Source organism: Mustelus asterias, chromosome 4, assembly GCF_964213995.1.
Source record: "Mustelus asterias chromosome 4, sMusAst1.hap1.1, whole genome shotgun sequence".
Taxonomy (NCBI): domain Eukaryota; kingdom Metazoa; phylum Chordata; class Chondrichthyes; order Carcharhiniformes; family Triakidae; genus Mustelus; species Mustelus asterias.
The window spans coordinates 135540670-135566256 of NC_135804.1; the positions used below are offsets into that span (position 1 = coordinate 135540670).

The 25587-nt window shown below is 44.7% G+C and overlaps 1 protein-coding gene across 6 annotated transcripts in view; it reads left to right on the forward strand.

Annotated features, from left to right (window-relative positions):
* The window catches only part of LOC144493000 (uncharacterized), a 160733-nt gene that overhangs the window by 120261 nt on the left and 14885 nt on the right, over positions 1 to 25587 (forward strand). For 4 of the 6 annotated variants that reach the window (XM_078211768.1, XM_078211765.1, XM_078211770.1 and 1 more), the window contains 3 exons: positions 6510 to 6705; positions 14526 to 14639; positions 20470 to 22080. In XM_078211768.1, coding sequence (XP_078067894.1) covers positions 6510 to 6705; positions 14526 to 14639; positions 20470 to 22080 — 1921 coding nt within the window. Of the gene's footprint in view, positions 1 to 6509; positions 6706 to 14521; positions 14640 to 20469; positions 22081 to 25587 lie in introns of all 6 variants that reach the window. The other 2 variants (XM_078211766.1, XM_078211769.1) reach the window with 2 other exon arrangements.

Sequence of the window (25587 nt, forward strand, 5' to 3'; positions counted from 1 at the left end):
GTATCACAAAAGCAAAACAGAGTGTCAAGTCATTGTTACATTGCTGCTTGATGGATCTTGCTTTGTGCGAATTGGCTGCTGCATTTCCTACATCACAGCAATGACTACACTTAAAATATACTTCTGTGCTTCATTGTCTGTAGAGTGCGAAGATGGTGAAAGTTTTTCTTTTGTTTGAAGCACTTTCATGCACATCACCACGGGTCATATACATCACGTCCACTAACAATAATTGAAAGCACAATACCGCTAATCGATAAAAACAAGGCCTGATAAAACACGATGTAATACTCAATGGAATGGTGCGAGACCCTACAAGGGTGAATTCAGGTGTGGATTTTGCCACAGTCGCATTGTATAGTTCCTGCTTTGACACATGAGGCGGAATTTTCCTGCCCCGACCGCCATGGGAATTGTAGTGGGCTGGGGGACAGACCATGCAAAGATCTGTTGACCTCGGGTGGGATTTTGCAGTTTTGAGGCCAGCGCGTCTGGGAAATGCTGTAGATGGTTTTCTTTTATTGCAATTTGTTTTGTCACAAAAGTTTTTCTTTCACTGATCACTCTTTTGCAACCTGCCGCTCCAATTTCAATGGACAGCAAGAATGCAATATGGCAATACTACAGCCATAGTATTAGAGGGTTGGATGGAGATAAATTTGTTGAGTGTATTCAGGAGAAATTTCTCATTCAGCATGTGGATGGCCCAACTAGAAAGGGGGCAAAACTTGACCTCCTCTTGGGAAACAAGGAAGGGCAGGTGACAGAAGTGTTAGTGAGGGATCACTTTGGGAGCAGTGACCATAATTCTATTAGTTTTAAGATAGCTATGGAGAATGATAGGTTTGGCCCAAAAGTTAAAATTCTAAATTGGGGCAAGGCCAATTTTGAAGGAATCACGCAGGAACTTTCAAAAATTAATTGGGGGAGTCTGTGGGAAGACATTGTATAGTTCCTGCTTTGACACATGAGGCGGAATTCTGTGGCAGGCTTTCAAAAGTGTGTTAACCAGGGTTCAGGGTAAACACATTCCTTTTAGAGTGAAGTGCAAGGCAGGCAGAAGTAGGGAACCCTGGATGACTCGGGATATTGAGGCCCTGGTCAAGAAGAAGAAAGAGGCACATGACATGCATAGGCAGCTGGGATCAAGTGAATCCCTTGAAGAGTATAGGGGGTGTAGGAGTAGAGTTAAGAGAGAAATCAGGAGGGCAAAAAGGGGACACAAGATTGTTTTGGCAGATAAGGCAAAGGAGAATCCAAAGAGCTTGTACAAATACATAAAGGGCAAAAGAGTAACAAGGGAGAGAGTAGGGCCTCTTAAGGATCAAAAAGGCCATCTATGTGCGGATCCACAAGATATGGGTGAGATCCTAAATGAATATTTCTCATCAGTATTTACCATTGAGAAAAGCATGGATGTTAGGGAACTTGGGGAAATAAATGGTGATGTCTTGAGGAGTGTACATATTACAGAGAAGGAGGTGCTGGAAGGCTTAACGCACATCAAGGTAGATAAATCCCCAGGACCTGATGAAGTGTATCCCAGGACATTGTGGGAGGCGAGGGAGGAAATTGCGGGTCTCCGAGCCGAGATATTTGAATCATCGATAGTCACAGGTGAGGTGCCTGGAGATTGGAGAGTGGCAAATGTTGTGTCTTTATTTAGAAACGGCTGCAGGGAAAAGTCTTTGAACGACAGGCCAGTGAGCCTCACATCTGTGGTGGATGAGTTGTTGGAAGGTATTTTGAGAGACATGATCTACAGGCATTTAGAGACGCAAGGACTGATTAGGGACAGTCAGCATGGCTTTGTGAGTGGAAAATCATGTCTCACAAATTTGATTGAGTTTTTTGAAGGGGTAACCAAGAAGGTAGATGAGGGCAGTGCAGCTGATGTTGACTACATGGACTTTAGCAAGAACAAGAACAAAGAACAATACAGCACAGGAACAGGCCCTTCGGCCCTCCAAGCCCGTGCCACTCCCTGGTCCAAACTAGACCATTCTTTTGTATCCCTCCATTCCCACTCCGTTCATATGGCTGTCTAGATAAGTCTTAAACGTTCCCAGTGTGTCCGCCTCCACCCCCTTGCCTGGCAGCGCATTCCAGGCCCCCACCACCCTCTATGTAAAATATGTCCTTCTGATATCCGTGTTAAACCTCCCCCCCTTCACCTTGAACCTATGACTCCTCGTGAACGTCACCACCGACCTGGGGAAAAGCTTCCCACCGTTCACCCTATCTATGCCTTTCATAATTTTATACACCTCTATTAAGTATCCCCTCATCCTCCGTCTTTCCAGGGAGAACAACCCCAGTTTACCCAATCTCTCCTCATAACTAAGCCCCTCCATACCAGGCAACATCCTGGTAAACCTCCTCTGTACTCTCTCCAAAGCCTCCACGTCCTTCTGGTAGTGTGGCGACCAGAACTGGACGCAGTATTCCAAATGCGGCCGAACCAACGTTCTATACATCTGCAACATCAGACCCCAACTTTTATACTCTATGCCCCGTCCTATAAAGGCAAGCATGCCATATGCCTTCTTCACCACCTTCTCCACCTGTGACGTCACCTTCAAGGATCTGTGGACTTGCACACCCAGGTCCCTCTGCGTATCTACAACCTTTATGGTTCTGCCATTTATCATATAGCTCCTCCCTACATTATTTCTACCAAAATGCATCACTTCGCATTTGTCAGGATTGAACTCCATCTGCCATTTCTTTGCCCAAATTTCCAGCCTATCTATATCCTTCTGTAGCTTCTGACAATGCTCCTCACTATCTGCAAGTCCTGCCAATTTCGTGTCGTCCGCAAACTTACTGATCACCCCAGTTACACCACCTTCCAGATCATTTATATAAATCACAAACAGCAGAGGTCCCAATACAGAGCCCTGCGGAACACCACTAGTCACAGGCCTCCAGCCGGAAAAAGACCTTTCCACTACCACCCTCTGTCTTCTGTGACCAAGCCAGTTCTCCACCCATCTAGCCACCTCCCCCTTTATCCCATGAGATCCAACCTTTTTCACCAGCCTACCATGAGGGACTTTGTCAAACGCTTTACTAAAGTCCACATAGACGACATCCACGGCCCTTCCCTCGTCAACCATTCTGGTCACTTCTTCAAAAAACTCCACCAGGTTAGTGAGGCATGGCCTCCCTCTCACAAAACCATGCTGACTATCGTTAATGAGTTTATTCCTTTCTAAATGCGCATACATCCTATCTCTAAGAATCTTCTCCAACAACTTCCCCACCACGGACGTCAAGCTCACCGGCCTATAATTACCCGGGTTATCCTTCCTACCCTTCTTAAATAACGGGACCACATTAGCTATCCTCCAAGCCTCTGGGACCTCACCTGTGTCCAGTGACGAGACAAAGATTTGCGTCAGAGGCCCAGCGATTTCATCTCTCGTCTCCCTGAGCAGCCTTGGATAGATTCCATCAGGCCCTGGGGATTTGTCAGTCTTTATATTCTCTAACAAACCTAACACTTCCTCCCTTGTAATGGAGATTTTCTCCAACAGTTCAACACTCCCCTCCGAGACACTCCCAGTCAACACATCCCTCTCCTTTGTGAATACCGACGCAAAGTATTCATTTAGGATTCATTTAGGATCTCTGACAAGATACAAGATGACAAGATACATGTGGTGCCTTTGACAAGGTACCACATGGCAGGTTGTTGCATGCGGTTGGATCCAGGGTGAGGTATCTAAATAGATGCAAAATTGGCGTCTTGACAGAGGCCAGAGGGTGATTGTAGAGGGTTGTTTTTCAAACTGGAGGCCTGTGACCAGTGGTGTGCCTCAGGGATCAGTGCTGGATCCACTGTTATTTGTTATTTATATTAATGATTTGGATGAGAATATAGGAGGCATGGTTAGCAAGTTTGCAGATGATAACAAGATTGGTGGCATAGTGGACAGTAAAGAAAGTTATCTCCGATTGCAACCGGATCTTGGTCAATTGGGCCAGTGGGCTAACGAATGGCAGATGGAGTTTAATTTAGACAAATGCAAGTTGATGCATTTTGGTAGATTGAAGCAGGGCAGGACTTACTTAGTTAATGGTAGGGCGTTGGGGAGAGTTACAGAACAAAGAGATCTAGAGATACATGTTCATATCTCTTTGAAAGTGGAGTCACAGGTGGACAGAGCGGTGAAGAAAACGTTCGGCATGCTTGGTTTCATCTGTCAGAACATTGAATACAGAGTTGGGATGTCTTGTTGAAATTGTACAAGACATTGGTAAGGCCACACTTGGAATACTGTGTGCAGTTATAGAAAGGATATTATTAAACTAGAAAGAGTGCAGAAAAGATTTACTAGGATGCTACCTGGACTTGATGGTTTGAGTTATAAGGAGAGGCTGGATAGACTGGGACTTTTTTCTCTGGAGTGTCGGAGGCTGAGGGATGATCTTATGGAGGTCTATAAAATAATGAGGGGCACAGATCAGCTAGATCATCAATATCTTTTCCCAAAGGTAGGGGAGTCTAAAACTAGAGGGCATAGATTTAAGGTGAGAGGGGAGAGATACAAAAGTGTCCAGAGGGGCAATCTTTTCACACAGAGGGTGGTGAGTGTCTGGAACAAGCTGCCAGAGGTAGTAGTAGAGGCGGGTACAATTTTGTCTTTTAAAAAGCATTTAGATAGTTACATGGATAAGATGGATATAGAGGGATATGGGCCAAATGCGGGCAATTGGGATTAGCTTAGGGGTTTAAAAAAAAGGGCGGCATGGACAAGTTAGGCCGAAGAGCCTGTTTCCATGGTGTAAACCTCGATGGCTGCCCATTGTCCCACTCTTTTGTAATTCATGGTTAGTCGCACATTTTGGCGACATCCTCAGAGTCCAAAACACACAATTCATAAATGCAATTTTCTTCTATGTCAAAATTCTCAATTAAACATTAAAAAAGAATGGTCCTGCGACGACGAGTAATTTATGTATAATATTTGCCACTTCTGGAAGTGAGATTATATTTGTGGAAAGTTGATTTTCATTGCAGGCTCAGGATCCCAGAAGTTATCTAATAAAACTCTAGAGAGAATGGACTGTTATATTCGGTCCTGGCTCATAATAGTTTCTGGCTTTTTAGACAAGTTGCTTCTCATTTTGATTCCATCTGAGGATTTCTTGGCAGAAACTATCAATTATGGCAGTGTGATTCTCAGCTGGACTTAATATATAACATCCCAGCTATAGCCCCTGGAGAGGAATATTCTATTTACATTTCAATAAAATGTTTGATTCAAATTTCAGTGTTTGACCTTCAGAGATAACACCGAGATGGCGCTCTGTTTAGAAATGTATTCTCTGAAATCTAGGGTGAAGTTGGTCATTAATGGATCTGATTTCTATGTGGAAAGTGGAGTCAAAAATGGCCGTGTACTTGAGTCCTGGGCCCCAAAGATGCTGGAAAACATTTGATACTATATTGGCTTTGAATGATTATTGGGCAACCAAAGCGTCTGCCTAAAATATATCTTAGATACCTTGCCACTGTAATGAAGGATCTCGGGGGTGATCTTGCCAAAAACATTTGAAGTCCCGAACAAACGTGAAAACGGCAGAGTTTCAGATCTATTTTATTGGCGAAGTCACAAGTTCAAACTCAACACACTCTGTGCAACAAATAATGCACAATCTGTTTCCTGCCAGTAGGGGGAGGGGGCGGGACCTAAATGCGCCAGAAAGCCTGCAGCTCACAGTAGAGGGCACAATCGCACAACGCAGTTCTCTTTGTTCTATGCAACAGAACAGAGAGATCTGTCAGTCATCTCCACCCCCTGGAGATCTTACCGGCTTGCCCCGCCCATCGACTGGTGGGACGGAAAGTTAAGATCACCCTCAGCCCTCATGTCAGTTCTATCGGTGCTACGCTGACAGAATTGTCATTGTATGAATGTGACATTTAAACTGAGGACTTCTCTGGGTTGGACATTTATGATCACACAACACTGACATTCTTACTTGACCTTGCCCAATATTTATCCCTCAATCAACATCACTTGGAAGAAAATGTAGATTACCTGAGCCTTTATCACACTGATGTGTGTGGGATCTTGCTGTGTGAAAATTGTCAACCCGCGTTACCTACATTCCAACAATCACTATAATTTAAAAACACTTCATTAGGCGTAAGTGCCTTCGGGGTCTGAGGTCATGAAAGGCATTATGTAAATTGGAATTCTTTATTTCATTCAATTCATTTTTCACCGTCGAGAGGCCATATTAAATAACCATCAATCAATTTGCAGTAACTAAGCAAATTCACTCAGGCTGTGAGACAGAGAGAAGTGTTTCCCTGGCAGTGCAGGGGTGGAAGCCCATTACTGATGTAGCTTAAGGGATTCGTGATATGTGACCCATGGCTAATACAACAAAGTGAGAAAGATCTCTTTCTTGTGCATTTGGTGCACTAAAGTTCCACATAAATATGATTTATTGTAATGGTAATCCAAACTGTCATCTGCATTTTTCTCTTTCAGACATCCTCGAAGCCTTCTTCCAGACCTCTGAGTCCCTTCTCGCCACTGGTTTTCATGACAACCAGCTCTGACTCACTTCCTGTTGACTTCAGCTCCCCAGCGATCCTATTTGCCTGCTTGGATAACTCTGCGGCAAAGCACAGGATTGCTGTTAATCCTCGCAGACACAAGCCCTTTGCCAAACAGATGAAGGCAAGTATTGTAAGAATGTAGAGTCCACTGACAACAAAACAAAAGACAATAACCAGAAACATATGAATCTTGGACATTGTCAATAATGTCCATGTTGTATGAACTGCAATGCAAACTGTGAATCTAAATTCACATTCTAATTCAAACCAACCTTATTAAATGTAGTTGAAAAGAAAAATACACAGTAGGTTTTGTTCCATACATTTAACCCAATTTTGATATTAAGTAAAGTTTATTTATTCGTCACAAGTAAGGCTTACATTAACACTGCAATGAAGTTACTGTGAAATTCCCCAAGTCGCCACCGTCTGGCGCCTGTTCGGGTCAATGCACCTAACCAGCACGTCTTTCAGACTGTGGGAGGAAACCGGAGCACCCGGAGGAAACCCACGCAGACACGGGGAGATCATGCAAACTCCACACAGACAGTCACCCAAACCAGGAATCAAATCTGGTTCCCTGGCGCTGTAAAGCAGCAGTGCTAACCACTGTGCCACCGTGCTGCCGTATTTTAATAATGAAGCAGCTGCTTTGATAAAAAGAAATTGACGAGAATGCATTTGTTTTAGAATTAATGCAATCAAAAGTTTATTCCCATCCTAGTAGAATTTAACATTTCCTTAAACCTTAATTGGAGAAAATAAGCCGTTAAAACGGAAACAAGAAGTTTGACACAATTGTTTTTGGCATTTATTCACAACCTATCATCTTTCATTACTTACATTTTCATGACTTGCCTTCTCAGTAGGTTTCTGGTTATTTTCTTAGCTGAATTTGTTCAAAATGATTGTCTGCCCATCTTAATTTCACTACCCATAGAATTGAAGCAAAACCGAACTCGATCATAGAATCCCTACAGTGCAGAAGGAGGTCATTCGGCCCATCGAGTCTGCACCGACAACAACCCCACCTAGGCCCTATCCCCAGAGCTCCATATATTTACCTCCCTAATCCCTCTAACCTATGCATCCTGGGGCACTAAAGGACAATTTAGCATAGTCAATGCACCTAATCCTCATATTTTTGGACTATGGGAGGAAACCGGAGCACCCGGATTAAACCCACGCAGACACAGGGAGACCGTGCAAACTCCACACAGACAGTGACCTAAGCCGGGAATTGAATCCAGGTCCCTGGAGCTGTGAGGCAGCAGTGCTAACCACTGTGCCACCGTGCCACCCAAAAAGGAGGCCATTCGTCCCATTGTGTCTGACCAATAATAATCCCACCCAGGCCCTATCCCTGTAACCCCACCTATTTACCGTGATGATGCTCCTGACACTAATGGTCAATTTAGCATGGTCAATCAACCTAACCAGCACATCTTTGGATTGTGGAAGGAATGGAGGAAGCCACGGTCATGTCCAAGGAAAATGACAGGTAGCAGAAGGGCAGGGAGAGAAGCTCGGTAAGGTAGAGTTAGGTGCCAGCAGCGTACCATCTGACACTTGTTTTTCACTACAGTGCAATGGGTGGATGAGAAATAGTAGTGGGCTAAGGCTGAAGTCTTGGTGGACACCAATGGGATAACACAGCAGGAGCAGGAAGAGAAGCAATTGCACTGCATTCTCTTGTTAATGAGCAGATAGAAATGATCAGAAGTTTCTCATAGAAACGTATAAAATTCTAACGGGGTTAGACAGGGTAGATTCAAAAAGAATGTTCCCAATGTTGGGGGAGTCCAGAACTAGGGGGTCATAGTTTGAGGATAAGGGGTAAACCTTTCAGAACTGAGGTGAGGAGAAATTTCTTCACTTGGGGTGGCGAATGTGTGGAATTCACTACCACAGAAAGCAGTTGAGGCCAAAACGTTGTATGATTTCAAGAAAAAATTAGATATAGCTTTTGGGGCTAAAGGGATCAAGGGAAATGGGAGGAGGGGGGGAATCAGGATGTTGAATTTGATGATCAGCCATGATCAAAATGAATGGCGGAGCAGGCTTGAAGGGCCAAATGGCCTACTCTTGCTTCTAGTTTCTATGTTCCCATGTTTCTATAGGTCAGAGTGGAACTAGGCAATGGCTGTCTCACTTAGGTGGGCAATGAAGGAGAGGTCTGGGCCGAGATTTTCCACCTCCCCCTCACCACTAGCATCTTCCCGACCCTCCAAGAATCAAAGGACTTCTGACTGGCCCACAGCATCCTCTACGGTTGGTGCCACCAAGTCAGGGCTGGAAAATCCCGCTCATGGTGTGGTGAACCAGGTCAAATACTGACCAGTTGAGAAGCAGGGAGAGGGACAGAACCCCAGGGTCATATTTACAGACGGTGGGCGGAATTTTCCTATTTTTTTTAAAGAGTGCTGCAGTGGGCGTGATAAAGGTCATGGAAGCCACCAGCCCCGAGTTTCCTCCACCATATTTTTATGGTCATGATGTTAATCAGAGAGCCTTCCCCGCCAACATTTTACGGTGTAATCTTACGAGAATTTGGCAGAGCGCCAGTTCTGGTGAGCAAAATGACGTGTAACTCTCCAACTCCGCTGGCCGGTTTTCTCTCTGGATCTTGTCACTCTAAGTGGCAAAGAAAAGATTGGGCATGGTTTCCGCTGTCAGCGAGGCGGGGTCCCTGGGGACCGGGGTATTGGCTCCCGCTTTCCCCTCCTCCCACCCCCCCCCCCCCCCCCCCCCCCCTATCATTGGCGGCATCGCCTGCTTTCACCATTCAGCGATCGCTTCCCCCTGCTTCCCCACCTCCACAAATAAATTTATCCCCGTGCGTCCCTGCACAGGAGGCTCCCCTCTAGGGTCTGCCCCGGTACAGGTTGGCACCACCAGTTTGGCCCTGCCTGGCTATGCCCCTCTCCCCCTGGGACGAGGATGACCTTTGTGCCTCCGAGGGGATCCCCTCAACTTGTTCACATCTGGGTAAACCTGTTTTGAACCTCACTGACGTGAGGTCCCATTTCAAGGTGCAAAAAACTAGTGAGGAGGGGGAGGGGTGGAATCTGGAGAGGGGGGGTCATTAACTAGATGAAAATTTTTTTCAAGGAATGCAAGACAAGTTTTCTTCCATGCTGACCATGAACCTCATAACATCACTGGTGAGGGGTGGCAAAAATCGGGTTCTACCGGATCTTGAGCCTCCGCTGCTAACCCCATGAATGGAGAATGCAGGCTGAAGATCCCGCTCTTAGTCTGTAAAGGTTCAGAGTGCTCTCTAAAGAGATTCCCCCCAATGGAACCATCCCCCCACCTAACCACCCCCCCACCCCCATTCACCCCTCTAGCTGTCAGCATGGCTTCCTCAGCCAATTTATATCCCAGTACTTCAGCAACAGAAACAAGCAGCCAGATCTGAGGCTAGGATACTTTTGTACAAAAGAAAGTATCAGTGGGATCATAGAATCTTACAATGCAGAAGAAGGCCATTCGGCCCATCGAGTCTGCACCAACCACATTCCCACCCAGACCTCATCCCCACAATCCCATTTACCCTAGCTAGTCCCCCTGACACTAAGGGACAATTTAGCATGGCCAATCCACCGAACCAGCACATCTTTGGACTGTGGGAGGAAACCGGAGCACCCAGAAGAAACCCACGCAGACACGAGGAGTACGTGCAAACTCTGCACAGACAGTGACCCAAGTCGGGAATTGAACCCAGATCCCTGATGCTGTGAGGCAGCAGTGCTAACTACTGTGCCACCATGCCGCCCTAGATTACTCGTTAGATTGTCCACCTGAGATTTGACCAACACAGGAGTTTTTCTTTAATTCATTTATGGGATGTGGGCGTTACTGGTGAGACCAGCAGTTTGTTGGACATTATATTAACAGAAGCATTAGGAGCAGAAGTAGGTTAAGGCCCCTGAAGCTTATTCACTGTTCAGTAAAATTGTTGCTGATCTTCTTCTTCAACTTCACTTTCCCAACAGATCTCCAAATCCCTTGATCTCCTTAATGCAGCCAATACTACTGCCCACTTTGAGAGTCCATGGAGCAATATATCATATGTATATATATATATATATCTACATGTATGATGGGTGGCACAGTTGCACAGTGGTTAGTACTGCTGCCTCATAGCTCCAGGGACCTGGGTTCAATTCTGGCCTTGGATCACTGTCTGTGTAGAGTCTGCACGTTCTCCCCGTGTCTGCGTGGGTTTCCTCCGGGTGCTCCAGTTTCCACACACGCTCCGAAGATGAGCAGTTTAGGTTGATTGGCCATGCTAAATTGCCCCTTAGTGTCCCATGAGGTATAGGTTAGGGGGATTAACGGGGTAAATACTTGGGCTTAAGGGGATAGGGCCTGTGTAAGATGCTCTGTCGGAGATTCAATGCAGACTCGATGGGTTGAATGACCCACAGTAGGGATTCTGTGATTCACTTATCTGTTGAATGCAGTCTTGATTATGCCAACAACTGAATCATAGAATCATAGAAACCCTACAGTGCAGAAGGAGGCCATTCGGCCCATCGAGTCTGCACCGACCACAATCCCACCCAGGCCCTACCCCCACATATTTACCCGCTAATCCCACTAACCTACGCATCTCAGGACTCTAAGGGGCAATTTTTAACCTGGCCAATCAACCTAACCCGCACATCTTTGGACTGTGGGAGGAAACCGGAGCACCCGGAGGAAACCCACGTAGACACGAGGAGAATGTGCAAACTCCACACAGACAGTGACCCGAGCCGGGAATTGAACCCGTGACCCTGGAGCTGTGAAGCAGCAGTGCTAACCACTGTGCTACCGTGCCGCCCTTCACAGTTGCCTTGGGGAGAGAAATCTAAAAAATCACAACCTTCAAGAGTGAGAAATTTCTCCTCAAAAATAGCTGACCCCTTATCCCGAGACGATGATTCAATGTTCTAGCCTCTCCAGCCAGGGGAAATAGCCTTTCAGTCTGTCAAGCTGTTGCAGAATTTTATATGTTCCGATGAACTCATCTCTCATTCTTCTAAACTCCAGGGAACATACGCCCATCTTCATTTCAGCTTGTTAATGTTACAGTAAACCATAGAGTGGCTGAAACACAGAAGGAGACCAATCAGCCCATCATGATTGCCATCTCCTTTCAACAACAAATCAGCTAGGCCCACTCCCCAGTAACGCTACAAATCATCCACCTTCAGCTGTACGTCCAATTCCCTCTTTTAAGTAATGATTGAATGTGCCTTCACCACTCTCTCAGGCAGTGCATTCCAGGTCCTAGCCACTCACTGCATAGAAACATTGGGGTAAATTTCCACGAGGCTGCAGGCAGGATGGAAATATTGATGGACCACTTAAAGGTCTGTTAACCTCGGGTGGGAATTTCTGGTCTCGAGGTCGGGGGCAATCAGAAAATCCTGCCCATTTTTTTCTCACTTCGCCATTGGTTCTTTTGCCAATCACCTTAAATCTGTGCCCTCTGGTTCTCAGTCTTTCCACCAACGGGAACAGTACCTCCTCTATCTACTCTGTCCAGATCCCCCATGGTTTTGAACACCTCCATCAAGATCTCTTCTCCACCTTCTCTTCTCCAAAGAGAACAGCCCCAGCTTCGCCAATGTATCCATGCAGTCCCTCATCTCTGGAACATTCTCAGGAATCTTTCTGCACCCTCTCTGTAGCCTTCTAAGGTGTGGTCACCAATATTGGACTCTCGTTGAGGCCAAACCAGTGTGAAATAAATGTTGAACGTAACTTTCTTGCTTTTGTTAATTTTGTATCGAAATAGAAAACCCAGGATCCTGAATGCTTTATCAACCACTTTTGAACCTACCTTGCCACGTTCCATGATTTGTGCACTGATATCCCCAGGTCCCTCTCCTCCTGCATAGATCATAGAATCTACAATGCAGAAGGAGACCATTTGGCCCATCGAGCCTGCACCAGCAACAATCCCATCCAGGTCCTGTCCTATCCCTCTCATCCCACACATTTACCCTCCTAATCCCCCTGACATTAAGGGGCAATTCATCATGGCCAATCAACCTAACCCGCACATCTTTGGACTGTGGGAGGAAACCGGAGCACCCGGAGGAAACCCACACAGACACGGGGAGAATGTGCAAACTCCACACAGTGACCCGAGGTCAGATTTGAACCTGGGTCCCTGGCGCTGTGAGGCAGCATTACTAAGCACTGTGCCCCCGTGCCACCCCTTTTAGAATTGCGAAGGGTGGGAAAAGCAAGAAACAGTTGAGGCTACCTCGTTGAACGTTTTTCAGGCAAGGATAGATAAATTTTTGAACAGTAAAGGAATTAAGGGTTATGGTGAGCAGGCGGGTAAGTGGAGCTGAGTCCACAAAAAGATCAGCCATGATCTTATTGAAATGGCGGAGCAGGCTCAAGAGGCCAAATGGCCTACTCCTGCTCCTAGTTCTTATGTTCTTCTGTTCATCCTATTAAGAACCATCCCCCTCCCACGCAGAAAAGTCCCTGTTCACAATTGTGAACAGCTTGATGTTATAAATCACCACCTACCAGCTATGGTCATGATTTTCAACAGGAAAAGCTGGAAAATAGAAGAACGGGTAATTGCTGAGGATTAGGAATGAGTCATAGTTCTGTTTAGTCAACTAAAATCCCAAAAGCTCATTATCATCCTTTCTAAATGAAATTATGCTCTTGGCATCTTCAAAGAACTGCATCGTTCTATGTATAGATCAGGAACAACCCAGTTTCAATAAATATTGTGCTTTATTTTAAAGAGTAGATGCCAGTAGAAATTATAAGCTGCTGCAAACAGTGTTAAAACTAACAGGACTTGTACCTAGCTGTTAGCTGTTTTCTGTGGTTTGAGTTTATATAACACAAAAAGGCTAGCTTTCTGGAAGTGGATTGTTAATATTTTTAGGATGATGTAAGATTAAAGAGTATCTCTAACTTGCTTAACAGATATTCACTGTCATCAAGCTAATTATACAACAGCAGTCTGGGTGGAATTCCCCCTTCACAGTGATATTCTTAAAGCAATATTCACTCTATGCCATGGATTACATCGAAACTAGAAGCAGGTGTAGGCCATTCGGCCCTTTGACCCTTCTCTGCCCCTCATTTTGATCATGGCTAATCATCAAATTGAATATCCTGATCCCCCCCCCCCCCTTTCCCCATATCCCTCGATCCCTTTCGCCCCAAGAGCTATATCTAATTTCTCCTTGAGATCAGACAACGTTTTGGCCTCAACTACATTCTGTGGCAGTGAATTCCACACCTTCACCACCCTCTGGGTGAAGAAATTTTCCCTCACCTCAGTTCTAAAAGGCTTACCCCTTATCCTCAAGCTATGACCCCTAGTTCTGGACTCCCCGACCACTAGGAACAGATGAGAAAACATAGTTCGTTCTGAATGAATATTTAAAATGCAGATACATTAGCATGCATAATATTATTTTAATGCCAGCATAATTAAGGACCCCACGCACCCCGGAGATACTCTCTTCCACCTTCTTCCATCGGGAAAAAGATACAAAAGTCTGAGATCACATCCCAACCGACTCAAGAACAGCTTCTTCCCTGCTGCCATCAGACTTTTGAATGGACCTACCAGATATTAAGCTGATCTTTCTCTACACCCTAGCTATGAGTGACACTATAGTCTGCCTCCTCTCCTTTGTTTCTCTCCTATGTACTCTATGAATGATGTTTTGTCTGTATAGCGCGCAAGAAACAATACTTTTCAAAGTACACAAATACATGTGACAATAATAAGTCAAATCAAATCAAAGGGCCATTACCACAAACACTATATTCTGCACCCTCTCCTTTCCTTCTCTATGAATGGTATACTTTTTCTGTATAGCGTGAAAGAAACAATACTTTTCACCGTATATTAATACATGTGCCAATAATAAGTCAAATCAAATCAATTTTTTCTCCTAGAGAGAACGTTCTAGAAGTCCAAAGACACCCAAATGTATCTTACTTGAAAGTAAAGATGAAAGAGATCAAGTCACATCCTCTACCAATGATACACTGGACGAAAATGGAGAAAAAATTGGTATGACTTAATTTATTGCCATCAGTTTTAATCATGAGATGAAATAAATTACTGACTGGAACTATGTCATTATGATGCCACTCTTTATTCAAGGTAATGAGTAAATAGCTTATGGTATTTGGTAGCATTTTTCAGAACTAGGAGGATATTGTTTCATGTCCTCCTTTAAGAGTAGACTGTATCACATAGGCTGATGCTGACAGTAACATTGCTTTTTCAAATGAGAGAGAAAATCAAGGCCCTGTACATCCCGTATTCCTACTCAGAGAAGAGAAAGAGTGCTGGACAACATTCCTCCCTACTGGTCATTTAGAATCAGTGCAGAAGGAGGCCATTTAGGGATAGGGCCCACCCAGGCCCTATCCCTAAAATCCCTCGTATTTGCCCCGCTAATCCCTCTAACCTATGCAGCCCAGGACACTAAGGGTCAATTTAGCATGGCCAATAAACCTAATCCGCGCATCTTTGGACTGTGGGAGGAAATCAGAGCACCCGGAGGAAACCCACGCAGACACGGGGAGAATGTGCAAAATCCGCACAGACAATGACCCAGGCCGGAAATTGAACCTGGGTCCCTGAAGCTGTGAGGCAGTAGTGCTAACCACTGTGCCACCGTGCCACCCATTATGGCTTCTTGATTCTTGCTATCACAGTTGTTGCTGAAGCCATCTGGAGTAGTGTGCACAGTCCTGCTTTCCTTACTTAAGGAAGGACATACATGCATCAGAAGCAATTCAGAGTCGGTTTGCTTGACTGATACCTGGGATGAGAGTTTATCTTATGAGGAAAGATTGGACTGGCTGGGCCTGTATCCATTGGAGTTTGGATGAATGAGAGGTGACCTTTTTGAAAGAGTAAGATCCTGAGGGGAGGTGACAGGGTGGATGCTGAAAGGATATCTCCCCTTCTGGGAGAGACTAGAATGGGGGGACGTAGTAGGAAAATAAGGGGTCTCCCATGTAAGATGGAGATGAGGAGATTTTTTTTCTCTGAGGGTTGTGAGTCTTAGGAGCCCTCTTTCCCAGAGACTGGTGGAGGTAGGGCATTGAATATTTTTAAGGCGGGAGTGGGTAGATACTTGATTAAAAGGAGAGGTTATTGGGGGTAGGCAGAATGTGGAGTTAAGGCCACAATCAGATTAACCATGATCTTATTGACTGGCGTAGCAGGCTTGAGGGGCTGAATGGCCTACTCCTGCTCTGAATTCATAAGTTTGTGTGTGCAGAGTGCCTGCTTAACAGTGGTGACGACATTGTCAATTAATTAATTGTATGCAACGTATTTCGAGAAGTTTCTGAAAAAAATGATTAAAGGAAAGAAACCTTCATTCCATTCATTGGAAATTTCATGAAATATTTATGAGGTATAAGGATAGGAAATGTTAATATAAATCTTCAAAGGCATAACATTGTTGGTGCAAATCAAATCAAACATTTATATTTAATCAAATTCACTACAGTGAAAAATGGTGGTTCATTCAACCAAGCAATGTTCCTTTTCTAATGTCCATGTATTTCATTGGAAAGGGTGCAGAGGAGATTTACCAGGGTGTTGTCTAGACTGGAGAGCTTTAGTTATGAGGAGAGATTGGATAGATGTTTCTTCGAAGTAGAGGAGAATGAGGGGGGACATGATTGAGATGTATAAAATTATGATGGACATAGATAGAGTATGCAGGAAGAAACTTTTTGCCTTGGTGGAGGAATCAGTGACCGGGGGCATAGAATTAAGGTTAGGGGCAGGAGGTTTAGAGGGGATATGAGAAAAAGCTTTACAACCCAAAGGGTGGTGGGAGTCTGGAACTCACTGCCTGAAAGGGTGATGGAGGTGGAGACCCTCAAAACATCAAAATCCTTTTTTAAGACCATAAAACCATAAAGTTACTATTATTATTATTTTTACTATTATTATTTTAAATTAGTTACTATCATAATAATTACTATTATTATTTTAAAGTTACTCTTGATTGTGCTTCCATTACTGTTTCAGACTCTGCATTCCACATCATAAAATCTTTTTAAAGATATATTCCTATGAATCATAGAATCCTACAGTGCAGAAGGAGAATGATAGATCTGGCCCAAAAGTCTAAAATTCTAAATTGGGGCAAGGCCAATTTTGATGGTATCAGGCAAGAACTTTCAACGGTTAATTGGGGGAGTCTGTGAGAAAGCAAAGGGACATCTGCCAAATGGGAGGCTTTCAAAAGAGTGTTAATCAGGGTTCAGGGTAAGCACATTCCTCTTAGAGTGAAGGGCAAGGCTGGTAGAAGTAGGAAACCTTGGGTGACTCGGGATATTTAGGCCCTGGTCAAGAAGAAGAAGGAGGCACATGACATGCATTGGCAGCTGGGATCAAGTGGATCTCTTGAAGAGTAGAGGGTGTAGGAGTAGAGTTAAGTGAGAAATCAGGAGGGCAAAAAGGGAACACGAGATTTGGCAGATAAGGCAAAGGAGACATAGACATAGAACATAGAACAGTACAGCACAGAACAGGCCCTTCGGCCCACGATGTTGTGCCGAGCTTTATCTGAAACCAAGATCAAGCTATCCCACTCCCTATCATCCTGGTGTGCTCCATGTGCCTATCCAATAACCGCTTAAATGTTCCTAAAGTATTTGACTCCACTATCACTGCAGGCAGTCCATTCCACATCCCAACCACTCTCTGCGTAAAGAACCTACCTCTGATATCCTTCCTATATCTCCCACCATGAACCCTATAGTTATCCCCCCTTGTAATAGCTCCATCCACCCGAGGAAATAGTCTTTGAACGTTCACTCTATCTATCCCCTTCATCATTTTATAAACCTCTATTAAGTCTCCCCTCAGCCTCCTCCGCTCCAGAGAGAACAGCCCTAGCTCCCTCAACCTTTCCTCATAAGACCTACCCTCCAAACCAGGCAGCATCCTGGTAAATTTCCTCTGCACTCTCTCCAATGCTTCCACATCCTTCTTATAGTGAGGTGACCAGAACTGCACACAATATTCCAAATGTGGTCTCACCAAGGTCCTGTACAGTTGCAGCATAACCCCACGGCTCTTAAACTCCAACCCCCTGTTAATAAAAGCTAACACACTATAAGCCTTCTTCACAGCTCTATCCACTTGAGTGGCAACCTTTAGAGATCTGTGGATATGGACCCCAAGATCTCTCTGTTCTTCCACAGTCTTAAGAACCCTACCTTTGACCCTGTAATCCACATTTAAATTAGACCTACCAAAATGAATCACCTCACAATCCAAAGAGCTTCTACAAATACATAAAGGGTGCAAAAGAGTAACTAGGGAACGAGTGGACCTCTTAAGGAAGAACAAGGTCATCTATGTGCGGATCCACAAGAGATGGGTGAGATCATAAATGAATATTTCTCATCAGTTTTCACTGGTGAGAAAAGAATAGTTGTTAGGGAACTTGGGGAAATAAATAGTGATGTCTTGAGGAGTGTAAATATAACAGAGAAGGAGGTACTGGAAGTCTTAAAGAGCATCAAGGTAGATAAATCACCGGGACCTGATGAAGTGTATCCCAGGACACTGTGGGAGGCTAGAGAGGAAATTGCGGGTCCCCCAGCAGAGATATTTGAATCAGCAATAGTCACAGGTGAGGTGCCTGAAGATTGGAGGGTGGCAAATGTTGTGCCTTTGTTAAAGAAGGGCTGCAGGGAAAAGCCTGGGAACTACAGGCCAGTGAGCCTCACATCTGTAATGGGTAAGTTGTTAGAAGGTATTTTGAGAGACAGGATCTACAGGCATTTAGAGACGCAAGGACTGATTAGGGACAGCCAGCATGGCTTTGTGAGTGGAAAATCATGTCTCACAAATTTGATTGAGTTTTTTGAAGGGGTAACCAAGAAGGTAGATGAAGGCAGTGCATTTGATGTTGTCTACGTGGACTTTAGCAAGGGCTTTGACAAGGTACCACATGGTAGGTTGTTGCATCAGGTTAAATCTCACGGGATCCAGGGTGAGGTAGCCAAATGGATACAAAATTGGCTTGGTGACAGAAGACGGAGGGTGGTTGTAGAGGGTTGTTTTTCAAACTGGAGACCTGTGACCAGCGGTGTGCCTCAGGGATCAGTGCTGGGTCCACTGTTATTAGTCATTTATATGAATGATTTGGATGAGAATTTAGAAGGCATGGTTGTTAAGTTTGCAGATGACACCAAGATGGTGGCATAGTGGACAATGAAGAAGGTTATCTAGGATTGCAATGGGATCTTGATCAATTGGGCCAGTGGGCTGACGAATGGCAGATGGAGTTTAACTTGGATAAATGAAAGGTGATGCATTTTGGTCAATCGAATCAGGACAGGACTTACTCAGTTAATGGTAGGGCGTTGGGGAGAGTTATAGAACAAAGAGATCTAGGGGTACATGTTCATAGTTCATTGAAAGTGGAATCACAGGTGGATAGAGTGGTGAAGAAGGCATTCGGCATGCTTGGTTTCATTGTTCAGAACATTGAATACAGGTTGTACAAGACATTGGTAAGGCCACACTTGGAATACTGTGTACAGTTCTGGTCACCCTATTATAGAAAGGATATTATTAAACTAGAAAGAGTGCAGAAAAGAGTTTACTGGGATGCTACAGGGACTTGATGGTGCTGAGTTATAAGGAGAGACTGGATAGATTGGGACTTTTTTCTCTGAAGCGTAGGAGGCTTAGGGGTGATCCTATAGAGGTCTATAAAATAATGAGGGGCATAGATCAGCTAGATGGTCAATATCTTTTCTCAAAGGTAGGGGAGTCTAAAACTAGATGGCATAGGTTTAAGGTGAGAGGGAAGAGATACAAAAGTGTCCAGAGAGGCAATTCTTTCACATAGAGAATGGTGAGTGTCTGGAACAAGCTGCCAGAGGTAGTAGTAGAGATGGGTACAATTTTGTCTTTTAAAAAGCATTCAGACAGTTGCAAGGGTAAAATGGGTATAGAGGGATATGGGCCAAACGCAGGCAATTGGGACTAGCTTAGAGGTTAAAAAAGGGGCAGCTTGGACAAGTTGGGCCAAAGGGCCTGTTTCCATGCTATAAACCTCTATGACTCTATGAGGCCGTCCGGCCCAACAAGTCTGCTTCGAAAACAATCTCACTCAGGCCCTATCCCCATAACCCCATGCATTTACCCTAGCTCGTCCCCTTGACACTACAGCGCAATTTAGCATGGCCAATGCACCTAACCTGCACATCTTTGGACTGTGGGAAGAAACCAGAGCACCCGGAGGAAACCCACGCAGACACGGGGAGAAAGTGCAAACTCCACACAGACAGTGACTCAAGCTGGGAATTGGACCTGGGTCCCTGGTGCTGTGAGGCAGCAGTGCTAATCACTGTGCCACCGTGCCACCCTTTAAATCTCACTGTTAAAAAATAGTCTATTTCCACCTTGCCTCAGGCTCTTTCCCAACTTCTGAAACCTGTGCCCTCTGATTACCAAGCCCCCTGCTAGTTTCGCCCTTTTAACCCTATCAATACACCCCTTAATTTTGAACATCTCTATCAAAACCACCCTTAACCTTTTCTGTTCTAAGTAGAACAATCACAATTTCTTTAATCTCTGCACTGAGTAATTTAGGATCAACATATTACATCTGGTTTTATATTGGTTATGTGTTTCCACTTGTGATTTATAAGATATGAAGGTGATATATATTTGGATGAACAATAAGGGAATCTATAATGTGTACAGTAAGAGCTGGTTGAATGTTTCAATATATATTATGAGATAGTGGTATGTGCAACCTTTAAAGTTAAGCTGTTGCATGTCATTTTTAACTTTGTTAGGTGATGTTAAAATATTATTTCCTCTTTTCTCCACTGTGTAACAGATCTATTGGCACAAGGGGATGATTTAAAATCTGAAACAATTGGAGAGGAATTTGCAGAAAAGATTCCTAAGGGTTCCAAAAAGCTTGAGATTTCTCCTCGTCACATTCCAGAACCTGAAGCCACCGGTGATGGGAACGATAAAGATCAGAATGGGGATGTATCGCCAAATCCTCCAACTCGAGTAATATCTGATTCAGAGAAGGTCATCGCCTCTGAAAATGTACCTGATTCTGAGAAGCTTCCCACCATTCAAGGATTGTCACCGGGAGTGTCGCTCATGCACGAAGAAGATTTCAGCTCAACCTTCATGAAGTCCTGCTTGGAGGATGAAAAAGACATTGAATCTTCCTCTCCCATGCCACCAACGGCTAGCACTGATTCAACAGAATGTTCAGAGACAAAAGATCAGACCAAAGATGGAACTAGATCTGTTGAAAATGCCACATTTGAGAACACTGTGAAGGATTGGCTTCCCCCCAATGCTGACAAACCTCCAACTGAGGAAAACATCTCAGTTGCAGTGCACACAGAGGAAACTGGAAAGGGACAGTCTCCAAACACAATCCAGCACAGCCCAACTTGTGAACAAATGAAGGGGGAGAATTCTGTTGCGCCTCCTGATGAGGCTTTGCATTCATTCACAGATAAAGAAGGACAGGAAGAAAATATCCCGGCAGGTGACTCAGTAACTGGGGAAGCGGGCACCAAGAGCTTATTAAATCACAGGGCAGAATGCGAGCTAACTTCAAGCGATGTGTTGACAGACAATATTGGATTTACATCAGAAAATCCACATGAAGATTTAGTAATTCAATCTGGCCCTTCAACTCCACAGTTACTTTCCAGTCCGGGGCAGATGGAGCTTTCAACACCTGATGAGTCCTTGCAGAAGGATAACAGGCTTGCTAATCAAGCTTCCATCAAATTCTCAATCGCATCTGCCTGGCAGAGGTCCCTGTTGGAGGCCAATAGAAAGAATGAAGGTTTGGACACTGACTGTAGTCATTTGACAGCACCAAAATCTGAGCATAATGAAACAACATCCGAAGAGAATGGCAATAAAGAATTATCCAGTCAAAAGGTGGGGAGTTGCATGAAATATCAACGGTTTGTTAATCAGCCGTTAAAGGTGAAATCAGATAGCACTGAACCAGATTCTGCTGACAAGCCACGTCTCCAGAATGTTATAAAACAGCAAACAAAGACTGGATTGGATACCAAAGAAAACCCATTTGGAGTCAAACTCAGGAGAACCTCTCCTCTACACAAATACTCGACTGAAAGTAACTGTGAACAGAAAGTAGTTGACAGCCAACAGCCGATGGGAATACCGCCAGGGACAGGAACGCAGACCCTAGTGCTTGAGAGCAGTGATGCCGGAGCCAACGGTGAGGGAGAGGCTGCCTCGATGAACAGAATGGAGAAGGACAATGGTAAACATGCCAGCAAATTATTCCCGGAAAGCCACAAGTCCAGGTACCGCCCGGCAGGGAAAGCTGATTCCGTGGATGCTTCAACAAAGATTGTAACGCAAGAAAAATACAACGCTGCGCGAGGAAACTATGAAAGAAAGGATAGTCAAACCCAGCTAGACTTCAGTAAAGCATCAGGTATGGAACATGAGTTTGTCTTGAACTATCATGTGTTTTGCTCATTTTTGGGGGGATTGAGGAAGATTGGGCTGATGATGATAATGACTACAATCTGTTTCACTGTGTTGCAACTGAGAAGGAAACAACATTGTTTGATTTCTCGATCGTTGTGTGATTTCTTGATAGTTACGATAATCGCAGTGAGCCATTTACACTTCTTTTAACTCTATCAGCACGGGGAGGTGGTGGCGTAGTTGTATCATCACTGGGTGAGACGTCCAGAGTCCCACGGTAATACTCTGGGGACCTAGGTTTGAATCTCACCACAGCAGGTGGTGGAATTTGAATTTGAATTCAATAAAAATCCAGAATTAATAGTGTAATGATGATCATGAAACCATTGTTGGTTGTTATAAAAAGCTAAAGCCCTTTAGGGAAGGAAATCGGACCAGGAGTAGGCCATTCAGCCCTTTGATCCATCCAACAGGATCATGGTTGATCCTCTATCTTAACGCTATAGCTGATGACACCTTTAGAGTCTAGAAATCTATCCATTTCCTGCTTAAATCTATTCAGTGATTTGGCCTCCACATCTTCCTGTGGCAGAGAATTCCACAGGTTCACCACCCTCTGAGTGAAGAAATTTCTCCTCAGCCCTGTTCTAAATGGCCCACATCTTAATACTGTGACCCTTCTAGGTGGAGGAAATAATATCCCTGTATCTAGCCCAGTCAGAATTTTATACATTTCAATTACATCCCCTCTCATTCTTCTAAATTCCAGTGAATACAGGCCCAGTCAACCCTATCTCTCCTCATACAACAATCCTGCCATCCCAGGAATCAATCTGGTGAACCTTTGCTGCACTCCCTCTATGGCAAGTATATCCGTTCTTAGGTAGGGAGACCATAACTGCACACAATACTCCAGGTGTGGTTTCACCAAGGCCCTATACAGCTGCAGTAAGACATCCTTACTCCTGTACTCAAGTCCTCTTGCAATAAAGGCCAACATACCATTTGACATAGATATAGACATAGAATCCCTACAGTGCAGAAGGAGGCCATTTGGCCCATCGAGTCTGCACTGACCACAATCCCACCCAGGCACTATCCCCATAACCCCATGCATTTACCCAGCTGACACTAAGGGGAAATTTAGCATGGCCAATCCACCTAACCCGCATATCTTTGGACTGTGGGAGGAAACCAGAGCACCCGAAGGAGACACGGGAAGACTGTACAAACTCCACACAGACAGTGACCCAGTCGGGAATCGAACCAGGCACTGTAAAGCAGCAGTGCTTGCCACTGTGCCATCCCTAATTTGCCTTCCTAATTGCTTGATGCACCTGAATTTTTGCTTTCAGTGATTGGTGTTCTTGGATACCCAGGTTTCTTTGTATGTTAACACTTCTGAATCTATCACCATTTAAAGAATACTCTGCCATTCTGTTTCTCTGTATAAAATGGATAATTTCACAGCTATCCACATTATACTGCATCAGTATTTGCCCATTCACTCAACTTGTCTAAATTATCTTGGAGCATCTTAAGATCTTCCTCACCACTCACATTCCCACAACCAACGGATCAGATCCAAGCTCGGCAATCCTGTCACATTCAATCGTGAATGGTGGTGGACAATTAAATAACTCGCTGGAGGAGGAGGCTCCACTAATATCCCCATCCTCAATGATGGAGGAGCTCAGCACATCAGTGCAAAAGATAAGGCTGAAGCATTTGCAACAATCTTAAGCGAGAAGTGCTGAGTGAATAATCCATCTTGGCTTCCTCTGGAGGTTTCCAGTATCTTGGAGCCAAACTTCAGCCAATTCAATTCACTCCACGTGACATCAAAAAATGGCTGAAGGCACTGAATACTGAAAAGGCAATGGGCTCTGCCAATATTCCAGCAATTGTACTGAAAACTGGTGCTCCAGAACTTGCTGCTCCTCTTACGAACCTCTTCCAGTACAGTTACATCTACCCAGCAATGTGGAAATGTACCCAGGTATGCCCTGTATGCAAAAAGCAGGACAATTCCAGCCCAGCCAATTGCCCGGCCCCATCAATCTACTCTTGATCATTAGTAAAGCCATGGAAGGGGTCATCGACAGTCTGTCAAGCAGCATTTGCTTAGCAATAATCTGCCCACTGATGCTCAGTATAGATTCTGCCAGGGCCACTCAGTTCCTGACCTCATTACAGCCTTGGTTCAAACATTGAACATTACAAGGGAGGAAGTGTTAAGTTTTTTAGGGAATATAAAGACTGACAAATCCCCAGGGCCTGATGGAATCTATCCAAGGCTGCTCAGGGAGACGAGAGATGAAATCGCTGGGCCTCTGACGCAAATCTTTGTCTCGTCACTGGACACAGGTGAGGTCCCAGAGGATTGGAGGACAGCTAATGTGGTCCCGTTATTTAAGAAGGGTAGGAAGGATAACCCGGGAAATTATAGGCCGGTGAGCTTGACGTCCGTGGTAGGGAAGTTGTTGGAGAGGATTCTTAGAGATAGGATGTATGCGCATTTAGAAAGGAATAAACTCATTAACGATAGTCAGCATGGCTTTGTGAGAGGGAGGTCATGCCTCACTAACCTGGTGGAGTTTTTTGAAGAAGTGACTAGCATGGTTGACGAGGGAAGGGCCGTGGATGTCGTCTATTTGGACTTTAGTAAAGTGTTTGACAAAGTCCCTCATGGTAGGTTGGTGCAAAAGGTTGATCTCATGGGAGAAAGGGGGAGGTGGCTAGATGGGTGCAGAACTGGCTTGGTCACAGAAGACAGAGGATGGCAGTGGATGGGTCTTTTTCCGGCTGGAGGCCTGTGACTAGTGGTGTTCCACAGGGCTCTGTATTGGGACCTCTGCTGTTTGTGATTTATATAAACGATCTGGAAGAAAGTGTAACTGGGGTGATCAGTAAGTTTGCGGACGACACGAAAATGACTCGACTTGCAGATAGTGAGGAACATTGTCAGAGGCTACAGAAGGATATAGATAGGCTGGAAATTTGGGCAAAGAAATGGCAGATGGAGTTCAATCCAGATAAATGTGAAGTGATGCATTTTGGTAGAACTAACGTCGGGGGGAGCTATACGATAAATGGCAGAACCATAAAGGGTGTAGATACGCAGAGGGACCTGGGTGTGCATGTCCACAGATCCTTGAAGGTGACGTCACAGGTGGAGAAGGTAGTGAAGAAGGCATATGGCATGCTTGCCTTTATAGGACGGGGCATAGAGTATAAAAGTTGGGGTCTGATGTTGCAGTTGTATAGAACGTTGGTTCGGCCGCATTTGGAACACTGCGCCCAGTTCTGGTCGCCACACTACCAGAAGGACGTGGAGGCTTTAGAGAGAGTGCAGAGGAGGTTTACCAGGATGTTGCCTGGTATGGAAGGGCTTAGTTATGAGGAGAGATTGGGTAAACTGGGGTTGTTCTCACTGGAAAGACGGAGGCTGAGGGGTGACCTAATGGAGGTGTATAAAATTATGAAAGGCATAGATAGGGTGAACAGTGGG